This window comes from Brachionichthys hirsutus, unplaced genomic scaffold, assembly GCF_040956055.1.
Source record: "Brachionichthys hirsutus isolate HB-005 unplaced genomic scaffold, CSIRO-AGI_Bhir_v1 contig_179, whole genome shotgun sequence".
In the NCBI taxonomy this organism is placed as follows: domain Eukaryota; kingdom Metazoa; phylum Chordata; class Actinopteri; order Lophiiformes; family Brachionichthyidae; genus Brachionichthys; species Brachionichthys hirsutus.
This window is the reverse complement of record NW_027180418.1, coordinates 23,440-41,402: the sequence shown is the minus strand read 5'-3', so window position 1 is coordinate 41,402 and position 17,963 is coordinate 23,440. Positions and strand designations below refer to the sequence as shown.

General features: G+C 40.0%; 1 protein-coding gene across 1 annotated transcript in view; it reads right to left on the bottom strand.

Annotated features, from left to right (window-relative positions):
* The window catches only part of LOC137914789 (CUB and sushi domain-containing protein 1-like), a 116,352-nt gene extending 98,844 nt beyond the window's left edge, over positions 1 to 17,508 (bottom strand). Inside the window, 6 exon segments of the mRNA XM_068758285.1 lie at positions 1,741 to 1,865; positions 4,776 to 4,857; positions 12,229 to 12,306; positions 13,258 to 13,370; positions 15,532 to 15,559; positions 17,499 to 17,508. Of these exon segments, the coding sequence (XP_068614386.1) occupies positions 1,741 to 1,865; positions 4,776 to 4,857; positions 12,229 to 12,306; positions 13,258 to 13,370; positions 15,532 to 15,559; positions 17,499 to 17,508 (436 nt within the window).
* Positions 17,509 to 17,963: the final 455 nt, after the last annotated feature.

Below are 17,963 nucleotides of genomic sequence, written 5' to 3'. Positions count from 1 at the left end.
GAAAAAAGACAAGAAAGACATGGAAGCAAAATACCCCAAGAGAAAGAGAGAGAGAGAGAGAGAGGAGATCCCCAGATGAATTAGAAAAGAGAGCTGAAGCACACTGTGACACACACAGGTAGACACAAACACACAGGTAGACACAAACACATGCATACATGGACACACAGAAACACTTTCACAACATTTTCATCCAAAGACCAGCTCTTAATTAACATTAGGTCCTAGTAGAAAAAAAAGAGAGAGGCTGATAGGTTTAAATCCCAGGAGAGTGATCACAGCAGATAACATAGTACAGCACAGCTACGGCAGAGGAATCTTTAACCTCCGCCTGCCTCCTTGCCTTTCGTCTAACAGCTCCTCTTTTTCCTTTCCTTGTTATCTCCCTTAAATTTAGACCTCCTTTTAAATATAGAATTATGTGGGATTTCAAATAATGTATCCTAAGAATTAGAGTATAAATATCATGCTGGTATTGTCATTGATTTGATGTACTGTTTTCACATAGAAAATAAGTCAACTTAAAAACAATTTTGCAAAACATATAGAATAATTAGTGATTTAATGTCACCGGATAACAAAAAAAAAGAAAGCAGTAAAATTATGAACAGTATAAAAGAAAACACGTTTTGCACAAAGGCTAATTTGTGGACATAATCCCCCCCTCCCACTAGCATGTCCTCTCTCTATGCCTGCTGTCTATACTGAGAGTGGCCCCTATCATGAAGTTAGACAAGTTCCTGCAGTCAGACAGACATATGGCCACACAGCAGGCATACCCACAAACACAAGTACACTATAATGCGATATGACAGGGAGCCTATAGTGTGTGTCTGAGCACAGGGACTGCCCGTCTGTCAAAGACTCACACAGCTCAAGGCAAGTACTGCCGCAGCTATGAGCTATTTGACATTGTCCTTTGGACACCATCGATGTGTGTTGTGTTTGCCGTGCGCATTCTCTCGAGTGTTTGCACTAGCTGTCGGCTTTTCCGCTGTATATCAATAAGCCCAACGGAGTATTGTCGGTAAACACGCAGGCAGTGAGAGCCCCTGCATCCTTGTGCTGCCACTCATGCTGCGTTGTATTTAGTCCGTCAGTCAGAAAATGAATTGTGATTTTGACACAGATTCAAACTGTAAAATGCAAATTACAGGGATAATATTAATTGATTATTTTTTGGCAGATTTCAGCCTTTTCCTCAGATATGGAGATGGAGATCGTTCAGATATAGATTATCATGTCATTAAATGCATTGAAGAGCCTTTTCTTTTTACAAAATAAGAAATAGTTTTATTTAAATCAAAACTTTAAAGTGATAAAGAAAAGAACTTAAAATAAAAACATTGCATTTTTTTTGAAATTCCACTACCTAAATGTTATTTTCAATGATTGAGCTTTGTTTTCAAACGACACTAAAACCTGCCAAGCGTAGATGGAGTGGACACTTAGGGAGATCCTCCCGATGAAGTGACTGCTTGCATGTTTGACGTATTGCAGTCTCCCATTTTGCAGCAGAGCAGAAGACATCTGTCCAAAGCAAGGATTCACAACCTGATGGGCAATTGCCTTTGGAGCAATCACCCTTGACGTGATTGATTATGCTTAAGTAAACACTCATTGTAAGTCCAATAAGGAGTTCAGGCTAAGCTCCAGCAGGTCAAATGATTTCTGCTTAATTTTAAAAGGGTTCAGCTCCGTTCCATATACACCTAAAATGTTATGAATGACGGAACCTACTTCTGCAGATGGGCCTGTGGTCACTCCAGGCAGCCAGTGTGTCAGTGACCCGTTGACAGGTGATGCTTTTAGATCCTTGGAGTACGTAGCTGTCATCGCAGCTGAACTGGACGCTGGAGCCGACTCTGTTTCGGGAGACAATCGTAGCATCACTTCATGCCAACAATTGTTATGGTTATGGTTAGATAGTAGTTGTGATAAGGCTGACATCATTTGTTTACAATTCAAATAACTTGGCTATTCATGAAGATCATTTTAGAATCAATGTGTGAATCACGGTCATAGTATTCACTATACAGAACTCTCACTCCAGGAACTTCAAATAGGATGTGTAGCTGCTTTCCTTCTTCCTTCTTTCCGTGGTACGCATTCCTGTACTTTGCTCTCATTTCCTCTCACCTCTCTCACCTTCTCTCTCATCAGCTGCTCAGATCATCCCGGTTTTCTCATTCTCTCCAATTCCCCGGTGCCAAATACACGAGTGGGACATTCATGCATCAGAGTTGAAGTCTGCATGGTGTCGTGTCTGTCGAGCTTAATATCTCTTCCCTGCTGACGCGCACCACAGTTTACCACCTGGCCAAACATGTGCCGCAGAGAGTTGCACTTGTTCCAGGCTTCCCTCCCATGCTAGGCACAGCAGAGCCACATAGCTTGCGGAAATCGCTCTGCTTTTTTGTTTTATGGACAGTGTCGTTGACACGTAGGCAGTGAATGAAAAATTTGCTCTTGTTGCTAGTTTCTCAAAAGAAAACCTTCAATTGCAATTTTTTATTGCAGTTGTCTGAGAATAAAATTATCATTTACAGTCATCTTGCATATCTGCACCGCCCGAGAGTTTTTGTCGGGGTTTTTCTCTCTCTGTCGACCCTTTTATTTGACCATTTCAACTTCAATTTCTACTCCAGCTCCTGCATACAGGTGCTTAATGATGATTAGGTAACATGTCTGTAACACACACCAAACACATCATGGCCAGCATGCATGAACACACATAAATGCTCAGATGGAGGTAATGACCTTTCACTAACATCCACACTAATGGTCCTGCAGAGTTCTAGTTGTAAAACCGAGCTCCCGGAGCTGAAGATTAAAAAGGTGATTACTGTTGAAATGTTCTCAAACTTTTTTGACCAGAAAATAGTTTCAGATAAATGTAAAAAAAAAAAAAGTGATGATTCTCATAATTATGCGACAAAAGGAAACAATTGTGATGCTTTCTGTAGATGAGCCATTGGGAGAGGAGATCATTTTAGAAGGGCCTATTTCCTGATGAAATAAAATAATGTGTCTCTCTCTACTTTTAAGATGATGCCATGGAGAGAATAATTTATAATCACCGCCTCCACAAATGACTTATATATATATTAGTCAAAATGCTTTCTTGGAAAGTGTCTTCCCATTCTCTGTGTGTGATTCCATTCTCTTTTAATCAGTTTTTGCAGCTAAATCGATAACCTTTATGTATCCTGCAACATACATAAAGGTTACATACACACACATGGCAGAACTGGATTCATGTATTATGCTTCAGAGTTTCATTCGTCTTCAAGATTGTTAAGCGCTGGACTTTAATGTCTCCTAATACAATTGCTGTGTTGTTCCTGCCTTATTGGGCTCCGTTGAATGTTGTTTGTTCTCAGAGGAAGGGCCTTTATGAAAACCCGAAGAGTGATTTGTAAGATAGATATGGAGGATTTATAACACACATTGAAACAACAGTATGATGCATTTCTTCCTTGGCTGAAATTAAATAGGGGTGGTGCGGTGGTGCAGTGGGTAGCGCTGCTCGCTCATTGGAAGAAGGTTTAAAGTTTGATTCCCTTCTGTGTGGAGTTTTCTTGTTCTCCCCGTGTCTGCGTGGGTTCTCTCCGGGTTCTCCGGCGTTCTCCCACCTCCAAAAGCATGGAGCTTAGGTGAATTGATCACTCCAAATTGTCCATCGGTGTGAGTGTGCACATGAGTGGTTGTCTATGTGTGGCCCAGTGATGCGCTGGCAGGGATAGGGATAGGTTCTATATTTATTATTTATATGGAGAAATATAACATACCAAAATTTCAGCCTCATCACCTTTTGCCTGTAGGTGGCACAGGTGCCTGTGATATTCCAGCATCTAAACTCTCAGAGTAATTTCTATTCCTGCTTGTGTGTGTAATCATTTGTTTTCCTATAGGCGATGCATTTTTTTCAACTCAGGAGCTGACCTGCCAAGCGCTAAACAACTCCCATCTAAAAGACTGCAAATGTGAGATTTTCAAGCTTGCTATACAAGCCAGTTATGTAAGGTGCTTCACATCTAAAAAGCCCAAGCTGTAACGGCAGGTCCCCAACAGACATGAATTATTCATGATGACACATACACCACAAAACACTTCAGTCGCCACGAAAATGAAGCAGAACTTTGTCACCAAAGTTCCATGCTCATTGGACCAAATCAAAAACAGAACTGGGGCAGAGTGGCACTTCCTCTCAGCTTAAAGGAGATTCCCTAACGAAATAACAAACATGAGACACAAAGTCTCTAACCCCACAATAATGTGAAGACGTGGAAATAGTCCTATCTTAAACCTTATCAGAGCTGAACTAAGCGTACCAAGTTTTAGTTCCCCACTGAACCCTGCGCCAATCTTCCATGCTGCACAAGGTAGCAGGGTGGGAGGGGAACCAACTCACCTTGTAAACTTGGTTCCACCATGTAAACAGAGTGCATGTTTTCTGTTGAGCCTACAGCAAGGCTCAGTATTTTCAGTCAACTGTCAGTAATCTGCCTTTTGCTGGCAACACACAGCTCTGACTTCAAACCAGCCAAACGTACAGCGCCCTTCCTTACTCGTCATCGCAATCGTTTTACGACTTACGTGGCTTCTAAATGCAATCAGTTCATTGCAGGGAGAGAGCTCTGATTTCTGCACGTCTTACGTGTCTGACGCCTGCACCATATTGAAAAGGCACTCTGGATTTATTTAGCACAATTTACACTTGATATGATAAGGAGTGACAGGGACCAGATTATTTTGAAATAAAGTGAACTTACTGGAATGCAGAACCCATCCGTTTGCCATTTTCTGGAACCCCAGGATCTGGACAAATATCACCGGCAAGACCAGTTTGGCTCACTAAAAAATGCAAAAGAATACATGAAGTTTAACACAGTGTAATCTTACCGTGACATCACCCATTTGTTTTTGGCTTGCTATTTTGAAACAATGATGTTGAAGAACATGATCCTGCTTTGGAATGGTAATAATATAAACTTGTTGATACAATTAAATTCAAATTGTATCCGTGGTGACAGAAATTGCTGTGTATGCAGTAATTGCAAGAGGTTTTCATTTCAGGTTCTTATAAGATTATTTGTATACAATTTTGACAGTTTAATTTGAACTAAGAGAGAGGGGTTTGATACACAACAAAGATCAGCAACTAGAGTTGAACCAACAACCTTTTAATTGCAATTGCAACAGTTATTTTCTTCATGTAACAAAGTAAAAGGTCATCTCTGAAAAATGCCATTAGACTTGGGAACTGCATAATAATTCACTCTGAAAAAACTTTAAAAAATAGAACAGTCATTTGATAAAAATAAAATTCTCTATGACAGTCAACAGTCCACTCTTTATGATATGCAAATTTCCAAGAAAAACCAGTATGTGTCTGGATATACTTCAAAAAGCATTAGCATTATGTCAAAATGTGTTTACATGTTGCTGTAGCCTCATCATCAACTGTCAATCACAATTTACACCCACCTAGAAGTTTAGAAAGTTTCCGGGCATCAGCCTTTGGGTTGTGGGCATGAAGTCGTCTAACAAAAATAGCGTGCAGGGTTTGCAGTAGGGCTCTCGGTTAAACGCATAGTAACAGGGTCACAGTGAATCTGAGTACCCTATAAGGCCCTAAAATAATGTGATTGAAAAGCAGAACAAGAACAACCTCAATGAAAACAATGGATTCCTCACACCGCTAGTAGAAATCTCGGACCTAATAAAGATAGAATGAAATCTGACTACTTCCCCCTGTCTTTTTTGATACGATATCTGTCTCTTCCTTTTCCCTCATGTGTTTGCTCACCCCGCTTTCTCCCCCCATTCTCATGCACATTAACCGCAATTTACAAAGGGACACTGACGTTTTGTGCATCCTTGCATCAGAGATGGCTGAATGATTTGCTGATTTGTTTTATGACTGTGTTACGCCTATGCTGAGAGATTTTGAGTGTGCAGATGCTATGTATGCATGGCTGTGTGAGATATGATGCAAGCTGAACAGAGCTGTCTTGTTGCTCTGCTGCGTTTTTGATGTTCTGTCCAGAAAACCCCATGCAACACACTCAAAAACACACTTTCTGTGTCACACTCTCTCATCCTTTTTTCTCTCACTTGTGTTCAAATGGATTTATTGGCATCAAAGACAAAGGTTCACATTGCCAAAACAAATCCAGCTCATGCAAACAACATGAGATTGTTATAGGGTAAAAGGCTGCCAAATAGCACTGCTGGGTTGATGTCAAAAATCCTCAGGCTCACTTAATCCCATATTTGCACTTAAAAGACCATTCAACATTTAAACACAAGCTTATGATGCATCGTGTCATTTCCATATCATCAAAGTCTGTTCGGCAAACCTTTCATCTCAACGTTCTACTTTTTAAGAATTTGTGAAAAGTGATTATATGGGCAGCAGCAACTTTCTTGTTGCTGCCCATATATGTTTGGCATTTTTCAGTTTCCTTATTTGAAAGTTTGTACATCATATCAGAAACTCAAAGCTCCACCACACCAGAATCAACAAGGACATTGTGATGTAATTCGGGTGGGGAGAGTGTGGTCAGGATTTCACTCAGGAAAAAGTCAGTATGATGGGCCCTCTGGACAAACTGAAAGTGCCTCAGGTAGCAAAAGACAGATGGTGATGAGGAAGAAGAAGAAATATTGTGGAAGAGGAAGCCTCTCCATGGAATGCTTTGTGTGCCAACATCAAGAAGTCTGACCAGTAGCTTGAAAAGATTAACCTAAAAGATGGCACGATAAGGGGCCCTAGGCACCAGCAGCGGGGGAGTCTACCTCAACAGATGAGACCCAGTGCACAGGCTGTACAAATCTGCCCCTGAAAAAGAATAGCACATAGTGGGAGAATCTGATATGCAAGCAAGGACAGCATAAACCGAGAGGCAAAAACCAAGTGGCTGGGAGTGTGTATAGGACAATCACTGCCAAGTATGGATTCAAATGCGCCAATTCCCAAAGGGTAGTAAAACAAAAGTGACTGAGAACAAAAGAGCAAATATCCTGGGAGCATTTGAGTCCCAGACTGGCAAACCACCGAACCATAGTGGTGGTTGGAAGGGACAGATGATAGCAGTTGTAGCGGATGTGGCAATCCCAGCTGACATTAACATCAGAAAGAAGAAGCAGTACCAGGAGTACCAGAAGCTGAATAAGCAACTGGATGAGCCGTGGAGGGTGAAGGTCAAAGTGGTAACATCAGCATTAGGGGCTATAAACCCCAAACTTGTCTGATAGCTGGATCCAGCAGATTCCAGGTATAAAATCAGAGCGCTCTGTCTGTGAAAGAGATGATATAGATAGAGTGGAAAGGAGGATGTCTTTTAAAATCAGTCTGCTGCAGAGTGCTAGTATATTTGTTAATACTGGCAATACTGTTAGAATATAGTAGTGGACCCATTCAACATTGAGATGATATGAATGAGGAACATATCAGCATGTGAGAGACTGTGGTTGAAATGCCAAAGAAGTAACACCAAACATCTGCCTAAGGGAACTCTTAAGCTTCCTAGTGTCCAAAAAACTGGTTTGTAGGGTAAACTCAACAGCTAAGCAGAAGAAATGTGGACTGACAGTTAAAAGCTGTATGGCACAAAAACGTAGTTGTGAATAGAATATTCTACTTCAAATATGGTGTATAAAGACCTAAACAGAGGTGGCAAAAGGCCAAAGTAAGAGCCATTGTGTGTGTGTGTGTGTGTGTGAGAGAGAGAGAGAGAGAGAGAGAGAGAGAGAGAGTGCGCGCGCTCCTGTAATCAGATGACGTGTGTTTCAGGTACGGTAAGCACTTTTGAGATGCTCCTCAAACGGGCTGCTGGAGAGACGAGGAGTTTGTGAAGTGCAGTTTGTTCATAAGCTCCTCTTCGCTGCTCTCCTCTGCTCCTCTCATTGCCTCTTCACAGGCCGCTCTCTCCCGCCCACACCTTCTTATGCTGAGCCCACAAGACTCTCAACATTAAAACATTCATTATGACATAGAGTCATGTGATGAATCGGCGTAAAAAAAACATTGCATTTGATAGCTGCGTAGCGGCATGGTGGCGCAGCCCGTTGCGCTGTTGCCTCACAGCAAGTAAGATTCCGGGTTTGGTTCCTTTCTGTGCAGAGGTTGCATGTCCTCTTGTGCCTGTGTAGATTCTTCCGGTTTTGTCCCACCTCCAAAAACACACAGTTTATGTGAATTGGTCACAGCAAATTGTCTGTCGGTGTGAATGCTTTTTTGTTGTTATGTGTTTTATGTGGCACCACAACGAGCTGGCGTCTCATCTAGGGTGTGCCTCAACTCTCGCCCGTAGCAAGCTGAGATAGGCTCCCGTGACCCGCAAGGCAGATCATCAGCTGGATGGATGGACAGATAGCTGTTTTGCTGTATCACCATGTGATTCCTACTTAGACCATAATCCCGCAACACCTCACCTCGTAATCTTTGCGAAAACACTGAATATCAATTATGCATTGATGATGATGATTCATAGGGAGTTGTCTGCAGAATGAAACTCTACAATCATAATCTTTCATCCTCTCTACAATTATGACACATTGCTCTATAAGCTAATGTTACCGTTGAGAGACGTGTTTCCAGAATGGATTCTTTTTCATTTCTACTGGCTTTTTCTATTTGTTTGTGTCTGCGGCCAGTCTGTCCACCCATCCATGGTCTTTCTCTTCACAAACATTTAAAGCTATTCTCATGTGTGACTCTCCATTTGTGTGTGCTCTAATTAAGGCTCAAGGCTGCTACAATCTTTTAGATTATGATTCATTAGCGCTCCGTTCTCTAATTGGGTAAAGCTCCTTATTATCAGTCTCTCACCCTTTATAATGATTATATATTGCATAAAGACTGCACATGCAGCTTTAATATTGCCACTGGGAGTCATACAGTGTAAAGAATTGTTGTTCAAAGACCGAATTGGACCTTGGCTTTACTGTTTTTTAAAATGTTTTAATGATCCTGTTTCCCCACTATGGCCTAATTCTTTGGACCCTCAGTTCGATGTTCACTTCGACTCGGTTTTGGTCCCATGATTAAAAATGCAAACATGTTTTAATGAACATGGTTCATGTGGCGAGAAAGTAAATTTCTCATTTAGCCTAAGGGTTCCCTCGATGACACTGTTAACACTTATAATTGTCTTTGTTTGTTGTTCCATATTGTGCTAACAAACAACAAAGCTTCTTCTGCGTGGTGCAGGACATAATTTGAAGTGGGGTCGTTGCTCACTGATTTCACTTACAAGTCATTTTAAAAGCCACACGGGACAAGGTGAAATCTGGACCATGCTGCGATGGTTTGAGTTTTGAGTTCATTAGTTCCTCTTATTTTCCAATTTCTCTTCTCTTGTCATGTTCACTTGTTTCTTATCTCTTTTTTTCCTCCTGCCTTTTTCCTCCAGTTAATTTCAGTTTCTTATCCACCTTTCTTTGATCTCTGTGATTTTTCCTGTACTCCTGCTCTATTGTCACATTTTGACTTGTTTTGGTTTCGTAGTTGGTCTGTTATAATTACGATTACACTTTGATTGCTGACTCAATGCATTCCTTAGATTTCCTTCTGGTAACACCATTGTCATTATTTTATGGCCTTTGTTGTCTTGTGCCAGCATTTAGTTGTTTTTTTTTTACTTTGAACATGACGTGTCCTCTGTAGTTAGGGTAACCAGCAGATTACTTTTCCTGTTTGCTGATTTGATTTGTTTGCATTTTTAATCAGCTGCCCCTTCATGCGAGGGGCAGCTGAGAAGCCAGTCTCACATGAGTAAGTTATTGCAAGCTGTATGGACATCTTAATAACATGATTTGCAAATTTAAAATACTCTGCACACAAGGCAATCCAGAAATTTTGCAGACCTTTCTGACTGATCTGAATTACCACTGCCCCACTATTGCATATCTCAATGAGGCTCTCTCTTTCAAACATAAAGGTGGTATTACTTGGGAGAAATGGGATAATGAATCCAGTTATCTCTGTCATCCGTCTCATAGAGCATAATTGTGCACATTGGTGAGTTTAGTTTAAGGGGTACCCAAGCACATCAGAATTTTATTGCTGCATCCCTAAAGATAATAATAATTAATTCGCATTATTGTAATTTTGTAAAATAATTTTAGCCTTCTAATTATTTATCTAATCTGTAATAGAAAGGTAGCAAGGTCTTATTTTAGAGGGCTAATGCTATATCAGAAACTGATAGTAATAGTTATTAAAAATTTGATCAAATAATTGCATTTAAGCATTTTAATATGGGAAATCCTGGTGATTATGATTGAGTCTTTGCCTCAGGTTTCATTAAATAACTCTCTAAAGCAGGTGCACTTTATTGAATTCTGTCTATATTATCATAATCTAGTTGTAATGCATGCGTGTGTGCGTGCATACGTGTGCGTATGTGTGCGTTGGTGGTTGACGACACTTTTTCCTCATGTAAAACTGAGACCGTGCGCGTTTGAACACACACAATTGTGCAACAATGGGAAAAGTTATCTTATTCTTGCTGACACAGTCAGAACATGGATCAGTTTATCGTGCACATTGAACATGATTGTTGAGATCCTGCAGTTGGAAATTCAGTTCAGTGAGAAGAGTAACTACATCTCCCAAATAGGCCAATCTTGTGAGCCACTCATCGGTAAGCAACTCGCAGACAAATGAAAAGGGGTAAATGAAGGACATTTAAGTTCATCTTTCAACTCAAGACGCTGCCAAAACTACTCCACTACTCTTGATAGCGGCGGCAGCTCAGTGTGGAGTGACAGCATTAATGGTCGCTGCCCATTTTGCAGCATAAGGTAGAAAAGAGGCGAGTTAATAGGCACTGCTTTAACGATGTTTACCATCACCATCCTTCTGAAACCACACACACAAAATGTGCTACCAAAAGTCAGACGGAGTCGAGCACATAAGCCTAAGCAAAATAATACTTCCTTCATAATGCATCTAATCATTATATGCAGCAAATTAAAATAAAAGAGGCTTTTATATATATTATGGAGTGTAGTTTTTGTTTTTTGCAGCGAGAAATTTGAAGAATTTAGATGCCATGTATTAAAAATAGTAATAGTTATATGGAGCCCCCCCCCCCCTCCCCCCCAGTAAAGCCACAGATCTCCCATCTGCAGCATTATCTCCATTCTCAAATGACTGCGTACTATCTCATGAACACATAGGAGCTAGAGATGGATCTGAGGAGGATCAGCCATAAAAAGCTTCAGGTCCCAAACCTGTCCTCATTTCAAGGATGTGCAGTGATTGTGAGGGAGTAAACTCTGAAAGTGTTCGGTTTGCTACATGGCTCGGTTTCTGTCTCAGTAAAGGATCTTACCCTGATGCCAAAATGTTCACAGCAGTCTTTAGGAGGATGGTGAAATGAAGAAAAGGGGATTCATTTTGTGAAGAGACACACTGAAGGAGGGTGATGGGAAAACTACAGGCAGTCATGTAACGGCCACACTGGAGAGCTGGGGAAGGCAACCTCCACACCAGGGACCATTTTAGTCCTGAGAGTCTGACAAAACTTTTCACAAACTAGGATTTATGGATAATCCGTTGACAATGTAGAACAAAAGTGTGTTGCTGCCTCTCCCTCCTAACATTCCCCTATGCTGTAAAATGACTAAGTGTCCTTGTATGCTAAATACAAGGCTATTTGTCAGTTTAAGGACACGTGGCAGGTTTGAAAGTCTGATATGGTTCCAGTTTAGATTTGTGCAGTTCACGTCATATTGGCTTTATTATCTGAATTAAAAGAAATCACACAGATAATACTCATCAGTACAATGATAAGAAATTGGAATCAGCCCTATTAATGCTTTGCTTTCAGTCAGGCGTGTGAGCATTGGTTTTTATCTGACAGAATATTTCACTCATCAAATAATTAATATTATCAATATTACAGGTTAGTTGTCATTTACTGAGCTGATTATATGATAATAGTCTGAGTCTTTTGTAACCCATCAAATAAACCTTTGTGCTGGCTGGGTGCACCTTAATATGCTTCAATTATTAAATAACTTTGCTTATGTAAGACAAGATTAAACCACTGGACTTGCAAAATCATACATATGTGTGTATGCATGTGGTTGTGAGTAAAAGTACATACATGTGAAATTCAGAATACTTTATTATTCCCAAAGGTAAAAATGAGACCTGCATAAAGGCTACATGCACAAATACACATAAATATAAGATAGCAGTTTACTCACAGACAGCATTTTTGTGATTGGAGTCTTTACTGGGCATCATTTTCACTCCTCTGGACTTCAACTCTATTGCTTTTTTCACTGCAGAAAAGGAAGGAAACGGTGGTTATCAATTCAACTATCAATTACTGTGCCTTTCCAGTACTCACTATTTTAATGGGTGCCAGACAGTACACATTGCATGCATTCAAATATGTGTTTCAGAGTCCCTAAAAAAACTGCAAGCAAAGGCAACAGTGGCAATGAATGAAAAAAACAAACATAAAAGAAAAGGAAAAAAAAAGAAGATATATAAAGAATGTGAGCTGCAGGAAAAATGTATGGGGGGGGGGTGAACGCAGCAAATCAGTGGGGCATCATTCCATCTAACTTTACTCTATGTGGCAACACAGAGGATGACAGAAATGCTGCAACCACACTAGATCTGAGCAGAAAACAGATTTGATATGAAACTCTCTCTCTCTCTCTCTCTCTCTCTCTCTCTCTCTCACAAACACAAGCATCACATACAGTTGAGACACATGCCAAAAATAAGACAGATCAGTCATGAAGAGATAGACAGATGGAGAGAAATAACAGTGATCCAGGAATCTCTCTCTTCCTGGACACACAGGTCTTGGATTACTGTTTTGTGGAGGAATCAGACAATCTAATCCTGTCTGTCATGGGGAAGCTAATATTAACTTCAATTTGTATTTAGGTTTTTAGCAAGTCAAATAGAAAATAATAATTTTCCAACAAGCATTGCAGTTTCAGACTTCTGTCTTCATTAAAAGCAATTCTACAGTATATTAATTAACAGCATGTGATGAGTAAACCACTGCGTATTCCCACTCACATGTTTGCGTTTTTTAATGTGTACATTGGTTTGTGTCTAAAGTAGGTTTAGTCCATTTGGTATGATGCATCTCCCAACTCACAGAAAACAATGTACTGTACACACATTAGTATACGTTTGTATATTGCAGATTTGTAAATGAGAAGCAGAGAACAGATAAACAATAAGACAAATAAATAATTGCACAGTCATACCTTGGTATTGAGCACTAAATCCTTTCCTCCGATGGTTACTGTCTGAGGTGAAATGCAATCGAAGCCAGTTCTTACTCGAGATCACTGGTGAGGGCAGACTTGTTCCAGTCAACCTGAAAGTAAGCAAATACGATTTGTAGATTTAAATACCATTTATAGAGTTAAAGAAAAAGAAAGGCAGGGCCAAAAGCCAATATCTGCGTTCACTCACTCCTAGTCTTACTGTGAGTTTATATTCTAGAGATACTGGAATAGAAAGCGACAGGGCAGAATGGTAAGTATAATGCAAGCTGTTATTACACGTTCACCTTCTGCAGTGAATAAACTGTATATTACATTACGTTATTAGGTGCCGTCATGTCGTTAGTGATCGCGTCTTCTTCTGGAGGGGAACAATTCTAACCTTTGCTACCGTACACGTGCTTCTGAAGGATCAATTTTACAAACTTCCATTTCAGACAGAACAAAAACAAAAATGAAAGGGAGGTGTTCAAATTATTGCAAAGTAATTAAAGAATGCAGCCTGACTGCTGCTGTGAAATTGCTTGTCACCAGTGATCATAAATACAGCATATCATACAATGCAGAACATAAAAGTGTAAACAACTACAGGATCTTAATTGCTTCATCTGAGGGGGTTATACATAAAACATGTCCCTTTTTGAAGCTACAACTTTCCAGACAGTTCATGATTCTGTTGTCACATTGCATTGTCCTTCCAGATGCAAAGACCTTCTGTAATATGAGGTGATTTAAGTTGAGAAGCAATTTGTTGTCCTGGCTTGGAGATGCAGATAAGGGAATTGAAACAATGATATTATCCCTTCCCATAATGACCAGTGACCAGATGCAGAGCACTGCAGTTTTACTGAATATGGTAGTAATAACCACATTTGGCTGTGTGCTTAACTGAAGTAAATTTAGCCATCAATGAAAAACAAACACCTGTGATCAGCTGGAAAGTAGCTAAAAAGAGATTACGCTATGTGAAATAAGAAATAAGAATGTTGAGTGTAATATTTAATTATGTGAGTCAGGACTGAAAGAACTATGAAAAACAGGTATGTCTTAAAGTAAAGGTAATAGTAACATAACTTCAAAATAACAAAAGCTAAAAATAGCAAATAGGAGAAGGTGAATGTGAATGTGAATATAGTGATGGTGAAGCAGAAGAAAGTCAGCAAAGTTCAAGTCTTTAAAAAAAGTCGTTTCTAAAGCATCTCTTCTGAGACAATGAGTCGGTTGCCTATGGTAAGTGTTACATCAGCTTTAGCTGCTCTTGCATTTGATAACCAATGGCAACCAAAGCAAAAAAAACACATTGTAAAATGTGAGAAACTTGTGCTCTAAGTCAAGAAAGGAAATGATGTAAGAAACTGCCTGGAAGCCAATGTTCTATCATCCTCCCAGGGATGACAGAAGCCACAGTAACTGGCCTTTAATAATGCTGCAGGTACAATGAGTAGATCGTGACATTGAAGGAAACATAGATAAGGAGAGGCCAGAATACAAAATATGAGAAGTGATAAAAAAATATATAGAGATAGTGTTTGTGTGCTATTACTTAGTGCTCTTATCACAAATGTCTGCGTCTGTGAAAGAGATAACTCGAAAAAATCAGAGGAAAATAAAGGAAAATGTGATTTGAGACAAAAGCATTGCCAATATGTCTGCCACAAGGTAGTTTAAATACGACCCAGTCAAAAGACACAGTGCAAGATGTCTTTAACATTTAGCATCATTACATTGATATGCATGGGCGTATGACATAATGATGTGTGAGATATCAGCCTAAAATCTCGAGGAAAAAATAGGTTATGAAAAAGTGACAGTTAAATCATCAGTCAGTGACAACTAGCAAAGTGTGGCCAGCGGAGACAGACGACGTCCTTCAGGACAAGTTCAATCACACGAACTGGAGTATGTTTGCGTCTCATGGTACCTATGACAGCTCACAGGGGTCACAGGGGTCTTGTCCCCCACCCAAAAGACGCTACAGCTAGTGACTCTTCCAGACATGGATGACGTCCAGAGGAAACGTCGTCTGGGTCAAGCTCGCAGCATCCTAAATAACTCCTCCCACCCTGCCCACAGACTGTTTGTCCTCTTGCCCTGCCCTCCGGCAAGGCTCAGGAGCCTCCGAATCAGGACCAGCTGACTGAGGAACAGCTTTTATCCCAAAGCTGTCTCCTCCATCACCTCCTGCATATTCATCAGCCCCCCTCCCAACCATTCCTCCTGGTTACACACTCTCACACATCTATAAAATATGACTTAAATATGTATAGTATGTTCATAACACCTCAATCTGTTATCCAACTATATCATACATATATTATGTCAATATCATTCTGATACATCCACACATTATTCCACTAGTATAATATGCTCACTGCACTTTAATCTGCATATTGCAATTTGGTCTGTATATTATCTCCCCACAATCTATAAATCCATATATTACATCTATCTGAATAGTACGTTCATAGCGCCAAGTCTGTATATATAATCTGTGAATCATTGTATGCTGTATATTTCTGTACTGCTATTAATAGCACTTCTGGTTAGAAGCGAAACTGTATTTCGTTACATTGTACTTGTGTAATGTCAATATAATGGAACATAACCTACGGTAATCTATTAGGTATGAGTTACGGTATGTATATATATATGCACAAACATACATACACACATACTGTATACATATAAATATATAGATATATAGATACATACGCACAGAGACAGAGAGAGAGAGAGAGATTACTTGAGTTTTGTGATGGTTAGGACAAAGAAACAATAAAAGTAGAGAGAAAGAGTGAGAAAAGGAGAGAAATGTGAGACATGTGCTGCAACTCTTCCATTATTCATGTGGAATAGCCAGCTGCCTGACACTAGAATGAAGAAGAGACAAGAGGTCAGCTTGGAGGAGGAGAGAGGGATGAGACATGAACTCAAGGAAAGGGAAAAAACATGGGCTAATGAGAAGTGAAGAGAAACTGTCGTAATAAAGTTTGAAAGAAATCAAGTTCACTCAAATTAAATATTATTGCTTTATATACTTTACTTTCAAGGACTTAAGATTGGACATTCCAAGATTTGCATACCAATGTCGCCACCTTGTTCCGAAGGCTGGGATGAATACAATTATTTTTGGTCTGAAGATTGGTGTACTTGGAGTGGTGCAGAGCCCTGACCTGGGGCCTTTCTGATTGTCCTCGCCATGTTTGGGTGCGTCGGCTTCTTCCCGGAGTCCACAAGCAGTATAGAGTATGATTTATAAAGACGTAAAAATAATATGCCTTAAACACCTCCAGCAAGTAAGTCCTGAAAAGTCATCTGAATGATAATAACAAGGTCCGAGCTATCAACATGTATATGCTGATACCCTGCTGGGATCATAAGCTGACCAAAGTCCAGCACAATGAGGTTGTAATTTAAGTGGAAAGTACCCAAAGGTACCCAGAGGTCAGGGTCTACCAGAGTAGATCAGATCCAAGGTGAAGGGCATGCAAACATGTCCATGAGATGGTCCAGCACAACCCAGTAGTTAGAATAGGCACAGGAACATCTGTACCCAGTATGGACTGGAAGTACCAAAATCCCAATTGGACATATAACAACATGTGGTTGAGAATAGGCCCAAGGTGCTGTGGGACCTCAGGCAGCCTCTTGTAAGTGGTGAACAGCATCCATACAAGTACATCAGAAAGTATTTATATGCACAGCCATTAAGTATGAATAAATCACAAAGAGCAGAAAAGCAGAATCAACGGGACTCTTATGAATACATTATAATGAACTGTGAATGCATGTACTTCATGGTGTTAAATAAATCTACAAACATCATCTGAAATGTAAACTTGACAAGAGACATGTTTCAAAGGACAGAGGTGGTTGTTGGTTTAAAATGAGGCGAGTGGACAGAGGCAGAAAGGAGGAGAAGCAGAACATCACCGTGAACTTCAAGGGAGGAGTTAAACAAGATGCAACAGAGCAACATGAAAGGGTAAATAGGAGGAAAGAAGAGATTCAGTTTGGGAACAAGGCGGGAACAGGTCTAGCCGTATCCCTTTGGCAGTCCCAGAATTCTCCATGGCAAGGCATTGAAGAAAAAGATGAGACGTTCATTCACTGATGCTGCAGGCTTGTAATTTGTCCTTTGAATCGGCAGACGAAGCCAACCATTCCCAAGTTTCAGCAACGGGAGCAGAGTTTGTGTTCAAATGATCAAGGGATTGCACAACTAAACATTTCTGAGAAAGCCAGCCATAGTCACAGACAAGACATTATAGCTGGCTATTTCTGAGGCAAAATGTGTGCTTGGTCTCTACCTTTGGAAAAATAAATGAACAATTTATCCTGTGCCTTTCTAACTTTGCATCTGGCTGAACGTAGACAGAAGTGACCATATGTTGCTTATAATAAGATAAATCGCTTTATATTTTTGAATGTTGGGTGACTGGGAGAATTTTACTGCATGAAAGCATCACATATTATTGATGAAACTAACTCTGATTCTGATTCTTTCAATCACAATAACAATTAAAAGAGCAGTACTTCTTAAAAACAACATTGATGTTCATGTTGAATAAAAAATGCTATAATAAGGAAGATGGAATAGGGGCAGAAAAAGAGAGAGGATCAGTTGCTAGAAAGAAATAAAGAGGAAAGGACTTTAAGAGCAGATGTGCTGTGAATATTAAAAC